Source organism: Bicyclus anynana, chromosome 15, assembly GCF_947172395.1.
Source record: "Bicyclus anynana chromosome 15, ilBicAnyn1.1, whole genome shotgun sequence".
In the NCBI taxonomy this organism is placed as follows: Eukaryota; Metazoa; Arthropoda; class Insecta; order Lepidoptera; family Nymphalidae; genus Bicyclus; species Bicyclus anynana.
This window is the reverse complement of record NC_069097.1, coordinates 15,308,245-15,327,831: the sequence shown is the minus strand read 5'-3', so window position 1 is coordinate 15,327,831 and position 19,587 is coordinate 15,308,245. Positions and strand designations below refer to the sequence as shown.

Sequence of the window (19,587 nt, the reverse complement as noted above, 5' to 3'; positions counted from 1 at the left end):
GTGCTTATTATGCTAGTAGACGTAATAAGAGGCTCAAATAGGCTAGAACTCAGAGCCTTTAAAAAAACGTTACTTTTTTCCGCTTATAATCTTATTAATAAAATATAACAGCTGAGTTTCTTGCCGACTTTTTTCTTCCTTCCGAACCAACCGATTGTAAAATGACTACTAATAGACAAAAACATTTCAAATATAAACTAAGGCTACCTATAATAAACGAATTTAAATCAGTTGGTCTATGCTGTAACGATGTGTTTACTACATCTATATCAAGATACCATAGATAAAGATAGACAAGAAGAAGAGGATCATCGATAGTGAATATCGCCACAGGCTAAAATAATTCGTTTGAGCCATAATATTCTTTACTCTATGGTAATGCAATCCATGGTGTCTCCACTAAAGGTCGTATATCATATATGTTCGCACGCGTCGAGGTATCTCTGAAACACCACGTGGTAATGTTCCGACCTCGTGCAGGTAGGTTCGTGGGTTTGATTCTTTCTGGAATTTAAAAAACGCGTTAAATAGAAAAAAGGTTTTACTCATCATTCTATGCTATTAACTCCGTGTTCAAGGGAACGGAATACTAGTCGTGTTTTATGCGTCAATAGCTCAGTGGTAAAGGGGCCGGACTCGTCACCGAAAGTGGTGGTTCGATTCATCATACAGGTCAAAATTAAAAGACGTGGCAAATATTATTTAGAAAAAAAGACCAAATAAAATATATTTTTTTGGAAAGTAGATAGCATCTGATTGTACGTCAATCTTGTATTTTAGGTGAACAATTCTGTATTTTCCTTCAAAATTACATTTAATTACAATTGCATCATTCAATAATTACACTATTCAAACTCTATGAGTTATAACTGACGCACGCGGCGAAGGCATAAGTGCCGCCATTTTGAAATATATATTTATATATTCTTTCAAAAGTATTAGAGTACTCACTTGTAAAATTCTTCGCACTCCTCGATGGAGACGTCCCCGCTCACCAGCCGGGCACCGAACCCGCTATAGTACGACGCGTAGCGATGCTGCAACAACGTGTAGTTGAATCTCAGACTAAATATACATAAGAACTAGACTTAGAAGTATCAATAATAGATTTGACGGCCTCCGTGGCGCAGTGGTATTCGCGGTGAATTTACAAAACGGAGGTCCTGGGTTCGATCCTCGGCTGGACCGATAGAGGTTTCCTAATTAGCCCAGGTCTGGCTGATAGGAGGTTTTCCTAATTAGCCCAGGTCTGGCTGATAGGTTTTCCTAATTAGCCCAGGTCTGGCTGATAGGTTTTCCTAATTAGCCCAGGTCTGGCTGATAGGTTTTCCTAATTAGCCCAGGTCTGGCTGATAGGTTTTCCTAATTAGCCCAGGTCTGGCTGATAGGTTTTCCTAATTAGCCCAGGTCTGGCTGATAGGAGGTTTCGTCCAAACCGGGGGGACCCAATAGACGAGCGGCGAATCCCGCTCTTTAGTCTTTGATCTACTCTACCCTAACTCTTTCACCACAAAGTATCTACCTAAATGTTTTTTTACTTTGTCATTGCTGCAGTTTTTTCAATGGGCAGGACGAGCTGCATGACAAGTATCGTGTCTTTGCTAACTCCCTACGCCAATCGTGCTGTGTGCCACACCGCCACGGTGCCACTCACCTGCAGCTGTTTGGCGAACAGCTGGTCGGCCACGAGGCTGCCGGCCGCCCGCAGCGCGCGCGCGAACGAGTCCATGAACCGGACGTGCAACGCCAGCACGTCGCGCAGCTCGCCGAAGCGCGCACGCAGCTGCAGCGCCACGCCGGCGGGGGGCGCTGCGCCCTGACACAACATTTCACTCATTTTCAATTTATATTTAACCCCCCACGCAAAAAGAGGGGTGTTTCTGTCAGTCTCTGTGGCAACAGAGCTCCTGAACGGATGAAGCGATTTCAATTAAGTGTTCATTTACACGAGCAGCAGCAGCAGTTGCCAACGGCACGTCGCCGACTTCAGCAGGCGACGTCTCGGCGGCAGCCGATGACGTAACGGTGACACGTAATGTATTTACCTAATGATGCTAATAGCTCAGACTCTCGCCTCGTACCTTTTCTTTCACTGTTGCAGGGATAGCGTAGCGTAACGGAAAACATATAGAAGTTAGCTTTCTACCTGATGTAGTTTATTTTAATAAGAAATCATACCAAGACAAAAATAAAGAGCCTTTTCTTCTTTTCCATTTTTTTTTTAAAGAAAAGAACACTTATTTATTGTGTAGTTTTGTTGTAGTATTTTATTCTAACATGAATAGTTTTTGCAACGCACGCCATGTAAACAATATTTTAGGTAAAATTTTAACAATAACTTTTAACAGTAACTTGGGTTACAATACGGCAGTCTACGGCAGTTAATGGCAGTCGACTGCAGTTGGCGGCTGCCGCCCAAACGCCAGCGACTGCAGCCGTCGGCAGCAGTCGCTGCTGGTGTAAATGAACCCTTTTTCTTTTTTGTATGAAAGGTGACTTATAGCCGAGTATTCTTAGACATGTTTGATAATGAAATCGACCGAGTTTAAAAGTTGTGGAATGTGAAAATGGGTAAGAATAACTGAATGTCTGCAAATATACTTGAGTGCGGTTCTCAAATGAAAGCGACTTGATCGGGGGTTTTTAGGTTACCGTATGCAAAAGGTAAAACGAAACCCTACTAAGAGTACACTGTTCGTCCGTCCGTCTGTCTATCACCAGGCGTTAGGCTGTATTTTATGAACTGTGATAGTTGAAAGGGGAATGCTCACCGGCCCAACACAACGTCGGCCCCGGGAACCCAAGTATACCCCTGTATAAAACTATATGGATATTATGTGATATATAAAAAAGGATCTAATTAAATAATTGGTTCAAAACAAGTAGATATGTTTCTCGAAGAAAACCATTTTTTATCACTCTTCTTTCTTGGTCAAAAAGTTCGCCGCTGCCTAAAAGCGGCGAAGTAACAGCTGTATTATTTTTTTCTGTTACCAAGGTTAACAAACAAACCAATCATAAGTCTTCAAAAATATCGTAAAACTCAGGCTGTAAGGTCAACGACCTTTGCTTGTCCGCGTTGAGGGCAAATTAAAAATGTCGTCAAACCTTCTTTGATAAAGTAGTATCTCATTATTAAAGAAGAATTATCAATGTTGTTTAGGTATAAGAAATTTGCCGTGTAGTTAAAAAAGGCCTAGGCCGGGGATGGGCACTCTCTTTTCGAAAATTATACATATATTTATGTTGCCACCATACTAAAAAACAGAATAAAATAAATATTTAAGGGGCTTATTATATAACAAAAGTTTCAACAGTCCAGATTATCATGAGAAAAGAAAGAAAATCATGCTGAAGCTTTTATAAAATGAAGGAATTCTGACCGCAGGCTCTAGTTCTAAAAGCACCTTACCTGGTCAACGATGCACTTCATCATCAGAGCGGCGGCTTTGGCATCCGAGCAGTTGAACCTGTCTGTGATGGTCACCCCGCCGAACATACTGTACCTGAACCACATTTATAAATTAACCACAAAGCCTAATGACAAGGCAAGATAAATGTTTAATATTTGCAAACCCCTGTAACTAGAGAATAAAACAAAATTTATAAAAAAAACGTGTGGGACGCTCGACAGAAGTGATAACTTAAACCTGCTGACGTATGCGTGAGAGAATGGTACAGTGACCCGTAACGCGTTACGAAGGAATTTACCCTCACATAAGAAGATATCACTTCATAATGAAAACACCTATACATTTAAGTAAGATTAATTAATAATGCCGAACTTTTTGTAAGGAATTACAGAAACAAGTTTTTGTCGTTTAGCCCGGGATCCGTGGAAGTTAATTTTCCGCGAATAGCTTCTTCTTGATGAGACGGTCAACTTTTAGTTAACTGAGCTACCAGGTAATGAAAATTTCTGAGCGTCAGAACGAGACAATGTACCGCTTAATTTGTAGGACATTGTGGCTGTTAAATTGTATAACAACTAATTAAGCAACAGTAAAAAAAAATCTGGTTAGTAACAACTTTTGGTAAAACTCCCCTCCTCCCAACTCGTGTCAATAACAAGGTTATTATAAACCTAAGCATAGATTAATATACTAATACTGGACCTAAAAGCCTCGTGAACACAAAAAGACTTATTGTCCACCAATAACGACAAACCGGAAATATCGCTCCCTCTTTCCTCCTATCGACCGTCTTGGTCGTTTTGTCACGAAATATTTATCGTGATACGCGTCTTCGAGCCTTTTTCGGCCTATAGAGCCTGTATGTGTCTAAAGCTGTTATACTTACACGTTAGCCATATACATATGGTGTCCAGGCGGAGTGACGACCTTGTAATATCTGTCCAGGGTATGGTGTTTGAGGAAATACAGGCAACTGGTGAGGTCCCACATGTATCTGTGGAGCGTGTCGTCCGCGCCCGAGGGTTGCCATGCTAAGCTACCGACGCTGCTGCGATTCCTACCAAAGTTACCGTGGTAGGGCATTATTAGCAATTGACACCTGGAATTAAACAAATAACTCTAGTCTATAAATAAGTCTGGTCAGGGACTTTTCGTTATTTTCATTTTAACACAAAATTACTTGAAATTGAAATTACTTGAAAAAGAGATTTTCATGAAAAATAAATGGGAGCAATCTGGAAGTAAACTCTTTCAAACAAAAAAAGAATTTTTAAAATTAATTAAGATATTACGAAGTTATGCGTTAACAAACATACACGTCGAATTAAACATACTTTTTTTTTTAAATCGGTTTAAAATGAATAAAAATGTATTGTTCTACCAAGTTTACATAATAATCGCTTTATATCCAAGTACTTTATAGTTATTTCGATTTTTTAATATACATTGATATAAAATATCAATGTATATTAAAACAGCCAATATTTATTTCTGTGGGAAAAATTCAAGAATCCTTTTATTGGTCTTTCTTACTACGGTAATAAGATATTTTTCGGATTACTGCATTTTATAATTAGCTCCAAACACTTTAATATACTTATAACCCATTTTCATTTCAGGTAGCTAATTTTCGAACATTCCAGATGAATTTTTTTTAGATAATATGGTCTTTTGACGGCCTCCGTGGCGCAGAGGTATGCGCAGTGGATTTACAAAACGGAGCTCCTAGGTTCGATCCCTGGCTAGGCCGAATGAGGTTTTCTTAATTGGTACAGGTCTGGCTGGCGGGAGGCTTCGGCCGTGGCTAGTTACCACCGTACCGGTAAAGACGTACCGCCAAGCGCCGCCGCTAATTTAGCTTTCCGGTACGATGTCGTGTAGAAACCGAAAGGGGTGTGGATTTCATCCTACTCCTAACAATTTAGCCCGCTTCTATCTTAGATTGCATCATCACTTACCATCAGGTGAGATTGTAGTCAAGGGCTAAGTTGTAAAGAATAAAATAAAAAAAAAACTAAATATAAAAAAAAGTAAATGGTCGAAAAACGCTATATTGTCCGACTAAATAAATGTTTAAGTACCTATAATTTAGCCTATCCTTATATTCAGCGGTAATCTTCAGTAGTTTGGCGAACAATTTTATCTCTCTGGCAACATCGGTCTGGAAGATGGCGTCGTACCCTTCTCTGTACGGCCACAGAAGGAAGCACTCGGCGCTCAAACGCTGAGACACTTCTAGACATTTCTTGATCTGTGTTGCGGCTTGGACGAAGGCGGTAGATTCGTTGCTTGTGAAAGCACCGCATACATATCTGGAAAGTGTCACATTTTTATGGGTGGAATTTCAACAATTCTCAATTCTATTTTTATCAGTTGGGAAAGCAGCTTATTTTATATTTATTAGTTTTGCGCCAGTTCTCAAAAGTATAACTTAAGGACTTCCAACTTCTAAACCCCAATTTCATCCCATTTTATCTTCCCATCCCTCTAAAATCTAATTTAAAATTCACCAAAATTAGTTTAGCATTTTACCAGTGAAAAGACCCTCCTTGGGTACAAAAAAGTTAAAGCCTAAAAGAGTTCTTGGGTAAAAGATACCTCCTTGAAAGTCGTTTAAGAGACAGGCACACTTACTATCGAAATTGTATTAATATTAATAAAATATATACTTATGTTATTGTAAAAAAAAAACGTAGCAACCTCCTCCTTTTTGGAAGTCGGTTAAAAAAGGTAAAATATGACAGTTTGTGAAGTTGTAGGGATAAACTCTAGATATACTGAACGGATTTTGAAAATTGTTTTAGCAATAAAAGCCTTGTTATTTGTGAATGTCATGTGCTATTTTATCCCCATATTCCCAAGGGGTTACTACGCATTTCATTGATAAAAATTACCTAGGGTGTGAATGTAGGTCCGGCGCCATCCACAGTAGTTTTACTTGACATTTCTGTGTCAATTCGCTTATATACTCCACGATATCGTCCCAATGACTTTTATTTTCATCCCAGTTGTCTGTCTGTGGAACTAGATCCGTATCGAAAGCGGTCCAGTACTTCACCCCCAGTTTGGTGCATAGATCATAGAACGCTTTGATGCAGCGTTTGTAATTGTCTATGGTGTTTGTGTTGTCATCCCATGGGCGGTTTACTGTGGCTCTACTATGGGTATCTGTACCTAAAAAAAATAAATAACCATTAAAAGGCTTATTGTATAATTTGTATTTTTAAAAACGATTTTTCATTTTATTTTAACTGCCCCGCTATCGGTCAAGTTTTCGTTCATAAATGAGTGAGAATATAGAACTTAGTCCCACCACACTAATCCAATGCAGTTTGGTGGGCTTAGGGTAATGTTTAGACTCTATAAGGATCACTATCAGATTTCAATGACCGAGAGCGGGATCGAACGGCTTAACGTAGTCTCAGAGGTACGTGTGAGTCTCAGACCAATTACCTTTGGACCTATCGCACTCAAATTCACCAACTAAATTGTTTGTCGTTTTTTTGAGGGGGGCGAGGTAAACTCACACATCGAAAATATTTATTTAACACCAATAAATATATCCTATGTCCTTACACTACACACAATTATAAATTTAAACAATACACATACGTGTAATTTCAACTCAATGCAACATCGCTTCTATATACGCAGTTTTCATTTGTATGGTGTAAATTGTAAATGTTCAAGGACACTGAAATAAGCGAATGTTTTCATACGTACCAAAATTCCTAAAGTCAGTAAAAGAGAGACTATATTTGAGCCAGTCCTCCATACTGCGCGAATGCACTCGTTCACTGCTGTTATAATATCGGAACTGGTTGGTATCTGTGCTCGCCGCCATGTTGTTGTACTCTATTTTGTCTATGCCTGAAGTTTTATGAGGTTCATAGTTATTCGTTTAATTACAAAACAAACAAGTCCTAGTACTAAGAAGTTTTATGAGGTTCATATAATTCATTGATACAGGACACGAAGTCCAAGAAATAAGTAAGATTACCTTGAAAATAATCCACATTTTCAGCCGCTTTTGCATCTCTCACTTTTTGTCTTTTTCCAGTTTGAGGGTACGACATGTTTTTCGATTAAAATGATGATCTACCCTTGGAAAGTCGTTTTTTTTTATATTTCACCAGACCAGTCAAATCGACATGATAAGATTGATGATATTAATCCAAAGACGTAAAACTTAGAATGTACTGAAAGAATTTAATTATTATAAATGTAATAAAAAAATAAATCGAAAAAATAAGTTAATTTGGAACAAATTAACTATAATAAATAATAAAAATATTGATTATTTATTTTTTTTATAGTAATGTATACAAATGCCAAAATTATGAATTATGATAATCATTTACTATTGAATGAAATAAAAATATTAAAAATAATTTTAATTCTAATCGATAGCCATATAAATTTAATTAATTTTTACCACAAATTAAAAAATAAAATCACTATTGGTAGAAGTTAAAACAGTGTTAACTATAACAAACACTTCGAACACTGACGGACAGACGTACGCGATGCAATCTTATATAATAACGAATGAATAGACGCGACAGAGCGTGTCTCGCTTGTGTCGGGTTGCGCATTGTTTTAACTTTTGAACCTGTTCGCTTTAACTATACTTCTAACTATGGTTTAATTTAACCGAACAAAAGTTAGAACGAGGTGTTATATTACAGTAGTTTATAGGGCAGGTACCTTAGTTACCTTACCATAAACAACCCATGTTCAGCTTACTGCTGAGCACGAGTCTCCTCTCTGAATGAGAGGGGTTAGTAGTAGGAAAATTCTCTAGTATGCAGGTTTCCTCACAATGTTTTTCCTTCCTTACCAACACACGTGATATTTTATTTCTTAAAATGCACATAACTGAAAAGTTGGAGGTGCATGCCTCAGACCGGATTCGAACCTACGCACTCCGAATCGAAGGCAGAAGTAATATCCACTGGGCTATCACGTCTCGGTATATGGTGGTAGTAAGTGGCATTTTCAATCTATTTTTAAATAAGTAAGACTTTAAAAATCAAAAAGTAGATATTTTTTATAAATCTAAATAGATTACTAAGTTTAAAACCACAATAATTTAACTTTATCAATCTATTTTTCTCGATTTCAAAAATCGAGGAATACCTACTCTCTATCGGTTAATTTTAAATATGTTATGTTGTTTGAAAGCATGGGGCTCCAAAAATATTTGCGATAGCATAATGACAATAACAACTTTTACGAATTTTATAATTTAAAATATTAATAAAATTAAAAATTTAAAGCGTAACTGGGAGATTTGTTAATAATAATTCACGGGAAAAGCAAAAAAAATCTATTATTTACTATTATTGTACATGTTGTTTTTTTGACCAAACAAAATTTTACTTCTCTTCTTCTTTGTCGCTGCGCTCTTGACAGAGCGGTCGTGGTCTTTAGGACGTGTTGGAGGCAGATGTAATACGCCTCACGAGCATTCGCCACTTCTCCCTTTGTGTAGTGAGTCGCGTACATTCATGCAAGGGACCGCCTACAGCAGATTTAATCTGGTCGGTCCATCGCATGGGTGACCTTCCGCGTGGCCTAGTTCCCTCCACCTTCCCTTGCACAACAAGGCGTTCGATACAATCATTCCCTCGCCGGGAGACATGTCCAAAAAACTGAAGAATGCGACTGTGTACCTACTAATGTCGAGAGACGTTGTTTTATGTCGAGTTCTTGGAGTATAGAGACGTTAGTGCGGAACTCAGTCCAGGAGATTCCCAGCATTCGTCTCCAACACCACATCTCCAGAGCATCTATCTTTTTTTTCTCGACTTGTCGCAAGGTCCATGTCTCTGCTGCGTATAAGAAAATGGGGAAAACAAGAGTTTTTACGAGCCGATCTTGGTGGCTTTGGTAACCTTCTTGTTCCGCCATATTTTCTTCAGCCTGTCCATTGCGGTTCTTGTGATTGCCATACGTCGCTTAACTTCGTCTACGCAACCGCCACTGTTTGTGAAAATTTTACTTGGCATACTTAAATTTATTTTTGAATGGACTCTGGAATTAATAAAATCAATGTATTCACTTACAAAAATATTTATTTAAAACTATATTTACAACTATAAAATCAACCAAAATATCAAACGTAATAATACAGCCAATAGTAACATGGAAATCGGTACAGGCAACACTCTCTTCGATTCCACTTTCGTCAACCCTGACACCTCGCCCTTTTTTAATGGTTCCGTCAGACCTGGCATCTTGGGTTTGTCTGAAAATAAATGTAATAAAAACATAAACAAACTACTGAAACAAGAACAAATGAAAAACTAAACCGGCTTCAAACACGCTCGTATCTAAACATTGCAGTTTTTCCCTACCATAACCCTAATCTACCCACATACTAACCCCTAAACTACCCCATATCTTACACTACCTCTACCTCTACCCTAAGTATCCTATGTCCGTCTCCTGGTTCTAAGCTAGGTACCTCCCTACCAATTTTCAGCCATATCGGTTCAGCCGTTCTTCGATTTGTGCGGTGATTACGCAACTTTTTTCTATTAATTACTTTTTTAAACTTGATATCTTTCGAATGGAATGTTCAAATTGAATAATCAAAAAAGAAAATTAAGAATAATTGATGACTTTCTTTTTTTAAGAACACTTGATAGGGGGTTTAAAAATATGATGACTATAATAAATAGACATATTATACTGTCGCGACAGTTTTTGTAAAAAAAATATGTGTTCTGAAAGTCGTAGACATTATTTTATTCTAGCATCAATAGTTTTTTCAGCACACGCGATGTACACAATTTTACATCTTATTGAAGTTTTATGAAGGATCCCTAATTGTTTTGTAAATATAATATAGCCAATAGCGATCGGGGATAGTTTAGCTTTCCAACATTGAAGAATATTTCAAATAGTTTCAGAGCCTATTCAATGCAAACAAACAAACAAACAAATCTTTCCTCTTTATAAATAAACATAACTCTATTTTTCAAAACTACTGAACCGATTTTGATGTAACTTGTACTATTCCCTAAGCTCCCACGTATAAAAAAGTTCGCTACTCACCTATAGGTTGTCCCATCATAGAGAACTTTGTAGCACTAGTGATTTTCACAGTCAGCATCTTGCCCATATAACCCTCCACTTTGGGAACTAACACTTGTTCGTAGAACTCGTTGTGGGAAACATAGTAGTTCTTGTCGTGGGACACATCTGTCACCAGCACCTGCTGGGTCTCTCCGACCCGGTGGCTGTAGGGTTCGTACGAGCGGAAGAACTCTGATAGTTCCTTTGTACGCTTTTTGACTTCTTGACCTGGTACCTGTTAGTACAAAATAATTACTTTTTTTTATATATCGACCATCATTATTTATTTATTTATTTATTTACCAGCGAACGCCCGCGACTTCGTCCACGTGAAGATAATCAAAAATTACGCGGAAACCATTGATACTTCTAAGATGAAAGATGTGTTAATTCAGAGTAAAATCTATTCCCAATCAGCCAAATCGCTTTAGTAGCGTAAAGGAGCAACAAACATACACACAAACTTTCGCCTTTATAATAGGTTTATTTACAATCACTTACGGTAACTAAAATAATAAAATTCAAGTAAATTATAAATCAATATAAGTGTAGTAATTATTTACAAATAAACACATGGAATAAAGATGAAAGTAAATAAAAATTAACTCACGAATCAATCACGAATAAAAACATACATATCAAATTACAAGGAAAAATAAAATGAGATGATATGTTGTCATATCCACTGAGCTAAAACGACGGTTTGGGTTCCTTTATCAGATTTTAAATGATAATAACACAAATTATCGTCTCAAGTACTTTCCGAGACTAAGGCAAACACTAACAAATTCAAATTATCTACAACAGGCTGAGAATAAGAATATTAAATTGTTCATTATCGTTCTACTAGACTGAAACTGAAATTCATCATATTTTTGAGACGTGAACATATAAAAATTTTGATTTTTTAATATTTTTTTACAATATAAGCCAAAACCATGATGGTATATATTTTATCTGTTTAATACCGCCACATGATCACGTAAACACTAAACATTAACCATAACCCACAGATTAATCAATTACAGGCAGATGGAGCGCACGAAACACGACGGTGTCGTACCCATCACAAGTACAAAACTCAAAAACTAATATATTCTCGAGTCAGTATGTCACGAAGCGTCGCATCAGTAATTTACAATATTATTGAAGAAAAATGGCGCCGTAAGTTATTAAATATTTTAAAAAACTATTCACAATAACTAAAGAAATAGGATGGAGTATTTTTTATTGGTTAATTATTGATAATTATATTAATTTACGTAATTGCAGTTAGTGTTAAATTTTGAAATGTAAGTTTGTATATGTGGATGTCAAGGAGACGTCGTTTTTTTATTGGTTTCACCGGAAGCGTGGTGAACGCTGCTTGTAAAGACTCATTCTGGATCATTCTTTATTCTGTGTCAAAGAATAAAATTATTCAGATGGTAACTCACCCTCTGCATCTTAGCGGCGGGCGTGCCGGGGCGGGGGAAGAACTGGTTGATGAAGAGCGAGGGGAACCGGTACTTCTTGCACAGCGCCATGGTGTGCTGGAAGTCCTGCTCCGTCTCCGTGGGGAAGCCGCAGATTATGTCCGTGGCTATCGTCATTCCTGGGACCCTGACCACAGATGTTTTATTATCCACAGTGGCGTGCAAAGGATTTTGACTATGCACTTTAAGTACAAAATGGGAAATTCCTTCCTCAATCAAGGTTCGTAATGAGTCCTTAGGATAGGCAGTACATTTTTGCATCTATAAAGTGCACGCCACTGATTATCTATACTGTCCATACTAATACTAAAATGCGAAAGTAAGTCTATTTGTCTGTCTGTAAAACACTGAACAAATATGGACGAAATTTCGTCGCTTACTATAATTTGGCGGTCATATGTTGATAGCACAGTGGATATGACCTGTGCCTCCGATTCCGGAGGGTGTGGATTCAATCCGGTCCGAGGCATACACCTCCAACTTTTCAGTTGTGTCCATTTTAAGAAATTAAATATCACGTGTCTCAAACGGTGAAGGTGAAACATCGTGAGAAAACCTGCATACCAGAGAATTTTCTTAGTTCTCTGCGTGTGTGAAGTCTGCCAATCCGCATTGGGCCAGCATGGTGGACTGTGGCCTAACCCCTCTCAATCTGAGAGGAGACTCGAGCGCAGCAGTGAGCCGAATATGGGTAGATAATGATGATGATGTACTAAAATAGATACGATAATAAATATGTCGCGTTTTACCTCCCCTTGGTGCTGCCCATAGCGGATTTTTTAAAACATTATCTTCTCCTTGTTAGCCACGGAACCCTAAATAGTCAACACAACATACTTGTCAGTGAGGAAGTCGACAACGGTCTCGAAGTCGGCGCGCGTGTACTCCCTCTTCATGTCCGACAGCACGGCGTCGCTGCCCGACTGTACCGGCACGTGGAGGAATCTGCGTGACAAATACACGACTTTTTGTTAAACACAGAAAACAATAATATATTTAAGATCCTGTAATCAAGATCAAATAAATATTAAGATCATGTTTACTTATAAAATTGTAAAGATATCAATTTTAAATGATTTCTAAATTATTATTTGAATTAATTTAAAAATACATAATAAGTAGTAAGTAATTTGCATGACATTATCAATCAATTATATATCAATTATTATCGATCAATCAATTAGGTTATGCAATGGTACCCCAGGGATGGGAAAAGGAGGCAAGGACAACCACATAAGAGATGGGAGGATGACCTGCCGAAAGGATGGCGAGGAAAGGCCAGAGATCGAGTAGAGTGGAAAAGTCTGGAGGAGGCCTATGTCGAACGACAACCTGATTGCTCTGGTGTATAAATTAAGTAATAGTATTAGGTATATCATATGTATTCAGCAGTCTGAGAATAAAGGCTATTTTTATTTTTATTTATTTAATTTGCATGACAAACCGGCAAGATACATTATTTTACCGTTTACATTTACCTACCACCTGTATATATGTAATCAATCAATGTATTTATTTATGAGGATTTCCTCCTACAATAAAAAAAAAAAAAAAAATGTATTTATTTATAGATATATGATCTACAAATAAATACATTGATTGATTGATTGATTTGATATCACGCAATGAAGTTTCTAAAATAATTATTCTCAACTTTTCATTTTATTCTCAGTTATTCATTCCGTGGCGCAGTTGTAATTGTATGCGCGGTGAATTTACAAGATTTTCGATCTCCGGCTGAGCCGATTGAGGTTGTTCTGGCTGGTGGGAGGCTTCGGCCGTGGCGTGGTAGTTACCACCCTACTGGCAATGATCTTAGATTGCATCATCACTTAATATCAGGTGAGATTGTAGTCAAGGACTAACTTGTAAAGAAAAAAAAAATTTGTCTTCTTCTTCTCAGAAGATGCTCACTTGTAAACTCTGGGATGGTGCATGATCTTGGCAACTTCTGCGAGGTGTTCCAGTATGTAGGGCGGGTTCGTCATACCCAGTCGCAGCCGGCAGCCCTCGGGTATGACCTCCACGAGTTTCCACAGTAACTCGGGAAGGCTCGTCCCTATGTCACGTCCATATGTACCTGAATGGAGAAAAATATAACAGATTTTTGAGTCTATGGTGAGTAGACTTCTAGTTTTTTAAATCAGGACCAAAATCGCATAGAAAGTAATAGACGCATCCGTCGCATTCTCTGAATAAAATTGAAGATTATGAAAAAACCCCCAATGTCATAAAATTATTAATTACGCTCTCAATCAAGTCTCTTTCGGTGCGCTTTCATTTGATCGAGTATATTTGCAGACATTCGGTTATTCTTCTCTACTTTCAAACCTCTACAACTTTTTAAGGGCTCAACCGATTTTTAACCGACTTCATAAAAAGGAGGAAATTCTCAATTCGAAGCGTATGTTTTATTTTTTTTAAAGATTGTACTTCCAGATTGGTACATTAAATTTTCATGTAAATCGGTTCAGTAATTTTGAGTTAAAATGAAAATAACGAAATGCCCGTTCAGTAAACGAAAGCGCCACAGTACTGACAATTTTGTTATTTTCATTTTAAAACAAAATTACTATGGGACCAAGCTGAAATCTCTTTCAAACAAAAAAAGAATTTTCAAAATTGGTTTAGAAATGACGAAGTTGTGCAAAAACAAACATTAAAATAAAAAATAATAATAATTAAATAACCTTCTTAAATAATAAATAATAATTAAATTTAATTTTTATTAAAGAACCTTCTTCTTTTTTTTTGAAGTCTGTCAAAAAAAATTTTAATCTCAGTCAATAGTTTCGTTACAAACAAACAAATTACTTCTTTATAATATTAGTATGATTTCGACTTACCAGTGTCTTCACTAGTCAGCCATATTTCGCAAACACCCTCTGTGAACGACTGCCTCGCCCTCTCCACAATCTCCTCCGGAGGGTAACTCCCCAACTCACCCCTGGCGTGTTTGGTCTTACAGTACGTGCACTGGTTCAAGCACCCCGTGTTGATGGGGATGATCTCTATGAGCGGGTTCTTGCGCACTTTGGGCAGGAGGAGGGAGGCGCCGCCCGCCTTTTTACCGCCATCTGTCTTTTTTTGACCAAACAATCTGACTGTGTGACCTGAAAAAATGTTGTGGTATATTTTGAAATCATTTTGTCTGGGTCGATTGGACAATTCAAATTTTTTTTTATTGAAAATACATTAAGTTTAAACAGAATCAACTGTTTGAATAAATTAAACGCTGTTTAACGTATAAATTTCCTGTTCACCACAGCCCATATTCCGGTTAAGGACGTAAATCGGGCGTTTATCTTAACCGAGTTATACCCCGGTTATTCTTCGGTTAAGACGTCTTTGACAGATGTATTCGCAGGCTATGTTTTTGTTACGAGTTTACATCGAGTTTTACGCGGATGAAGTCGCGAGCGTCCGCTAGTGTATGTATAGATGATACCTTTCAGAGTCTCCTCTACAATCTCAACGATCCTGTCAATCTGCTGCACCCCCACCACGCTGAGCCCTGTCAGGTAGGTGGCGCGCGGAGCACCCTGTGGCACGCAGCCTGCCACCACCACGTGAATTCCGCGGCTCTGCCCCAGCTCTATCTCGTTTCTGAAATACATAAACAGATAAAGATAAAGAGGTGTAACAGCTCAGCAAGTCGCAAAATTGAAGTAGCAATGGACAGGTAGTTTGAAGAGCCGATGGATGTTGGGGTCCCAAGGTCTGAAGGTCATGTGATTAGATCCTCCAAGAAGAAATGGTACAAAGAGATTATATTTTGGTACCCCAGAGAGGGAAAGACAAACTGACTGCTGACAATATTCTGTAGAAGATAATAACTGAACATAAGAATGATTGCCATTCTTATGTCCAGTTTTATTTACTCTATGCCATTTAGAAACCTAAGTAGAAGGACAGCCTGACTAAATGTTCTGTTTGTTCCACCATTGAGTAGGAATAACTAATTTAGATATTAGTCAGAGAGTCAATGCTATTATTTTATTTTAATTGGTAATCCATTGACACAGGCGAAATTGCAGACTTTGCAACATCAATGCAATGTAGGTAGTCTGTCAGTTTTTTACCGGATATACGTTGGTGAGTGTGCTCAGAAACTTCACCATCTAGTTCATCCTTCCACTTTCTACCACAGAACAGCAAGACGTCGCGAACGGTGGCATCTCGCTCGCTCCAACTTAGACCGCATTAATGCTTACCATCAGGCTTAATTGTAGTCAAGCGCTGGCCTATATTGCATTAAAAAAATAAATTTACTCATACATACTTGAAATGATCCTCAGCAGGGCTTTTAACGGTGCAAGAGTTGAGGAGCCACAGCTGGGCCTGCCACTTGTCCTCCGTTAGCTTATAGCCGTGAGCAGCAAGCAGTCCTGCCATGTACTCCGAGTCTGAGTTGTTGTGAGCGCAGCCCCAAGTCTTCACATAGATTGTTTGAGTGCCTGGAACATATCATTGACAAAAATTTATAACATCATTGTAGTAGTTTGTCTGTCTTAGAATCACAACATCATTTTTGAAGACAAACGTTTTATAAGTCTGTCAGTCCATGACTAACTGTAATGTCTGTGAAAAGGTAACAAACATTACCTTTTCACCGCTAAACTACTAAACTAATTTGGATGAAATTTGCTATGTACAGATAAAATTGACCTTAGACATAGACCACTTTTTAGCTGAAAAATGAAATATATGAAATGAAATATATTTAAAAATAAAAATTTACGCGGTCCGATGATGTAAAACTTTTTACAGAAGATGTTAGTAAAATTGTGCAACTTGGTTTTATAATGTAAGTCATAGACATAAAATTACCTGATGTAAAAATTATTAAACACTATTGAGTTACATTGTTTACACAGCTGCTTCTGTTGGTACTGAAGTCTTATCTGAACTGTATCATGGAACAAATTCAATAGCCGACTTCTTGCATCACATTCACAACCAAGCTTGTGACGTTATACGTTAATTACAGTATGCTTACACATATTAAATGGTATTTATTCACATAAATTAAGAATTACAACACGGAAATAAACTTTTAAAATGTATTTAAGGTTATACCTGGTACGACACTCTCTAGAATCACTTTTTCCACGGGTTCTAAGTCTTTGCTCTCCTTCTTTTTCGATCGTACGGAAACATTTTTCCGGCTCGCATATCTCTCTTTGGGTGTAATATCCTGTGAAGATATTAAATCTTCAATATCGTCGATTATTTCGCAAACAGCACCAGGCATTTTGGGAACTTTATTTTGATTTTTGACATTTAGAACAAAAACAAAGTCAGACCAGAGACGTTGACAGTATTTTTTTTATAAACTAGAACTGGGCTATGCGTTCTAATCTTTTTGACTATAGAAGAAGCTCTTTACAAAAATAGAGCAAAAAGGCTAGTGCTAGTGGACGCCCGTGACTTTGTCTTCGAGAAAATCGATAAAAAATTTCATTGCACGTGATTATTTTTCAGAAGATATATTAATTCAATTTAAACAGTAATTTTTTTTACAGTCTATCATCATTTTATTTCAATCAATTTACACAAAATTAAACAAAAACTATATTTTCTCAAATATGCTTGGAAAGAGTATTCTTTTGACAACCTTCTTTGAGATAAATCGAACTTGCTGTACTCTTGCTGTACTGGTCGAGCAGCGGCCAGCAATAGTTGTATGAAAATCCATATCTGTCGTGTTTAGCGTTTAGCGGCCAAATAAATTACTAAAATCATATTTGTCGTGTAGTTTAAAAATAGAACGATCTTCCGCAACATAGCGACCAAAGACGTAACTTATCAAAGGTTTATTATAAACGAACTAGCTTGCACATAGAAAGCTGTTCAGTGAAAAAAAAAATACTTTGGCGAATATAAAACTATTGTTATTAAAGTTGTCCGTCAACTTCGTCATTGGTTTATTTTTACGTGTTATATAGTATTACACGTAAAAATAACGAAAGTATCTTAACCCGACCATCAACTTCCCATCAAAAATTTTAAATTCAGAATCACGCCGAAGACACTAGTGTTTAACAAACTTACACCTCGTTAGAATTATCTCAAACCAACATAATTCAATAATTTCATAGAAGTTATAGATTCAATAATTTCATTTTCAAATTATAGTTTTCAACTGTACTACTTAGTTTAATTTCCGCGCATTATTTGAGAAAAGTACTTTACAAGCCTTATAGGCATTGATGGAGTATGTGTGCCTCAGCTTCGCCTCGGCCCACGTTCACACATTCGCACCATCGTTCATCTCTTGCCGGCCGCTGCAGTAATATATTATATACTATATCAAAACGTACAATCATAATCATTAACTGATTAAACCTATTGGTGAAAAAGGAAAACCGCCATTCGTGTAAACCGTAAACAGACCGACGTGACCGTGACTAACGACATTAAGTGTTTTTTTAACAATTTTAGATAATATTTTTACCTTGTGTTTAGTCCAAATTGTAAGAGTAGTAAGGTACTTATTTATTTCAGTATAAAGTACAATAGGTAATACTTCATTGAATTTTCAATAATAACTAATGAACGATGCAATTTACTACACGATACACTTTGACTATTTAGATACGATACACGTCGATTAAATAGGAAACCAAAATTAATGAAAAGATTCGTATTACAGGAACCACCTAACATTGGGACCCCAATAAAATTGTCGTTTCCGATTAATAATAGCAGGTATAAATATGTGCATAATATTGAATGCAACGTAAATGTTTGATAAGTCAATATTATACTTGTTTACTTTAAAATAGAGTCCTAAATGTTTTGTAGTGACAAAATATAAGAGCAGAAAATACCGCAAAAGCGAGACATTATTTTACTTAACCAAAGTACAAGACCAGTGGGACTAAAAACTGGTCATACATGATAAAAATATAATGATATATATTATTTGTGTATGTCTCTATATGTAAGTGTACGTAAATAAATAAATAAATAAATAATGATGACTACCGGCAAATCATTAAATGGAGGTAGGGAGGTCCAATAATGCGATAATAATTTAATTTATATATTTTTTAAAGAATTGGTATTAGCTACCTAATATAATTTAAGCATTTTTTAACCTCCAAACAACAACAAGCGAAGAAATTGGTCTAGGATTGTCTCAGTGGATCTGATAAAGTTTGAGAACAGCCCAAAGAGTCCTTCCCTCCCTTTGGACTATTCTTAAACTCAAAGACCTTACGGATTTGATTGTAACTCCCGTTGCATTGCTTGATATTTAGGCTCTAATAATAATTTAAAATGTTGTGGCGTTATTTATCGTTCTCGTACAGTAAATTGCATAAAACGGTTTTTAAACGATAAATCAAACAACAAAATCGCATTGCATTCGTTTTTACATGTCTGCAAAAAATAACATTCGGTAGGTAATTTTTGTTTGATAGACTATTCGGATTAATTTGGATAATTTTTTTCACAATCCGACGTCTTCTCGTAAACTCGCAAGTTGTTACGCTGGGTCATTTATCGGCCGAACAATAGATCGTACAGCTGTTATATGGCTGCCATGATAAACCCACGGCGTTACGATCAACTTTGGCGCCATTTATCCTGTTATTTAATCGCTCAATGAA

The 19,587-nt window shown here is 37.0% G+C and overlaps 2 protein-coding genes across 2 annotated transcripts; both read right to left on the bottom strand.

Annotated features, from left to right (window-relative positions):
• Nucleotides 1-311: 311 nt before the first annotated feature.
• Nucleotides 312-8,136, bottom strand: LOC112056513 (xylose isomerase). The gene is made up of 10 exons (XM_024096954.2): nt 7,849-8,136; nt 7,414-7,612; nt 7,137-7,283; nt 6,308-6,587; nt 5,495-5,725; nt 4,300-4,512; nt 3,413-3,506; nt 1,655-1,816; nt 952-1,037; nt 312-504 (listed from the first exon to the last, which is right to left on the bottom strand). The coding sequence occupies exons 2-10, from the start codon at nt 7,487-7,489 to the stop codon at nt 414-416; spliced, it is 1,380 nt and encodes a 459-aa protein (XP_023952722.2). The 5' UTR covers nt 7,490-7,612; nt 7,849-8,136; the 3' UTR covers nt 312-413.
• A 1,336-nt stretch (nt 8,137-9,472) lies between these two features.
• On the bottom strand, nt 9,473-17,255 carry LOC112056569 (threonylcarbamoyladenosine tRNA methylthiotransferase). Its single transcript, XM_052885790.1, has 9 exons — nt 17,051-17,255; nt 16,254-16,428; nt 15,420-15,577; nt 14,818-15,084; nt 13,886-14,051; nt 12,809-12,916; nt 11,933-12,098; nt 10,476-10,731; nt 9,473-9,663 (listed from the first exon to the last, which is right to left on the bottom strand). Exons 1-9 carry the CDS (start codon nt 17,223-17,225, stop codon nt 9,512-9,514), a joined length of 1,623 nt encoding a protein of 540 aa, XP_052741750.1. The 5' UTR covers nt 17,226-17,255; the 3' UTR covers nt 9,473-9,511.
• Nucleotides 17,256-19,587: the final 2,332 nt, after the last annotated feature.

Coding starts and splice junctions, on each gene's coding strand:
- LOC112056569 (XM_052885790.1), bottom strand. CDS start 17,225: ATGCCTGGTGCTGTTTGCGAAATAATCGACGATATTGAAGATTTAATA. Junction 12,099..12,808: donor GTCGACTTCCTCACTGACAA/GTATGTTGTGTT, acceptor ATCTGTGGTCAG/GGTCCCAGGAATGACGATAG. Junction 9,664..10,475: donor TATGATGGGACAACCTATAG/GTGAGTAGCGAA, acceptor ATTTATTTTCAG/ACAAACCCAAGATGCCAGGT.
- LOC112056513 (XM_024096954.2), bottom strand. CDS start 7,489: ATGTCGTACCCTCAAACTGGAAAAAGACAAAAAGTGAGAGATGCAAAA. Junction 6,588..7,136: donor TACTGACTTTAGGAATTTTG/GTACGTATGAAA, acceptor TATTTTTTTTAG/GTACAGATACCCATAGTAGA. Junction 4,513..5,494: donor AAGGATAGGCTAAATTATAG/GTACTTAAACAT, acceptor GTTTAATTCCAG/GTGTCAATTGCTAATAATGC.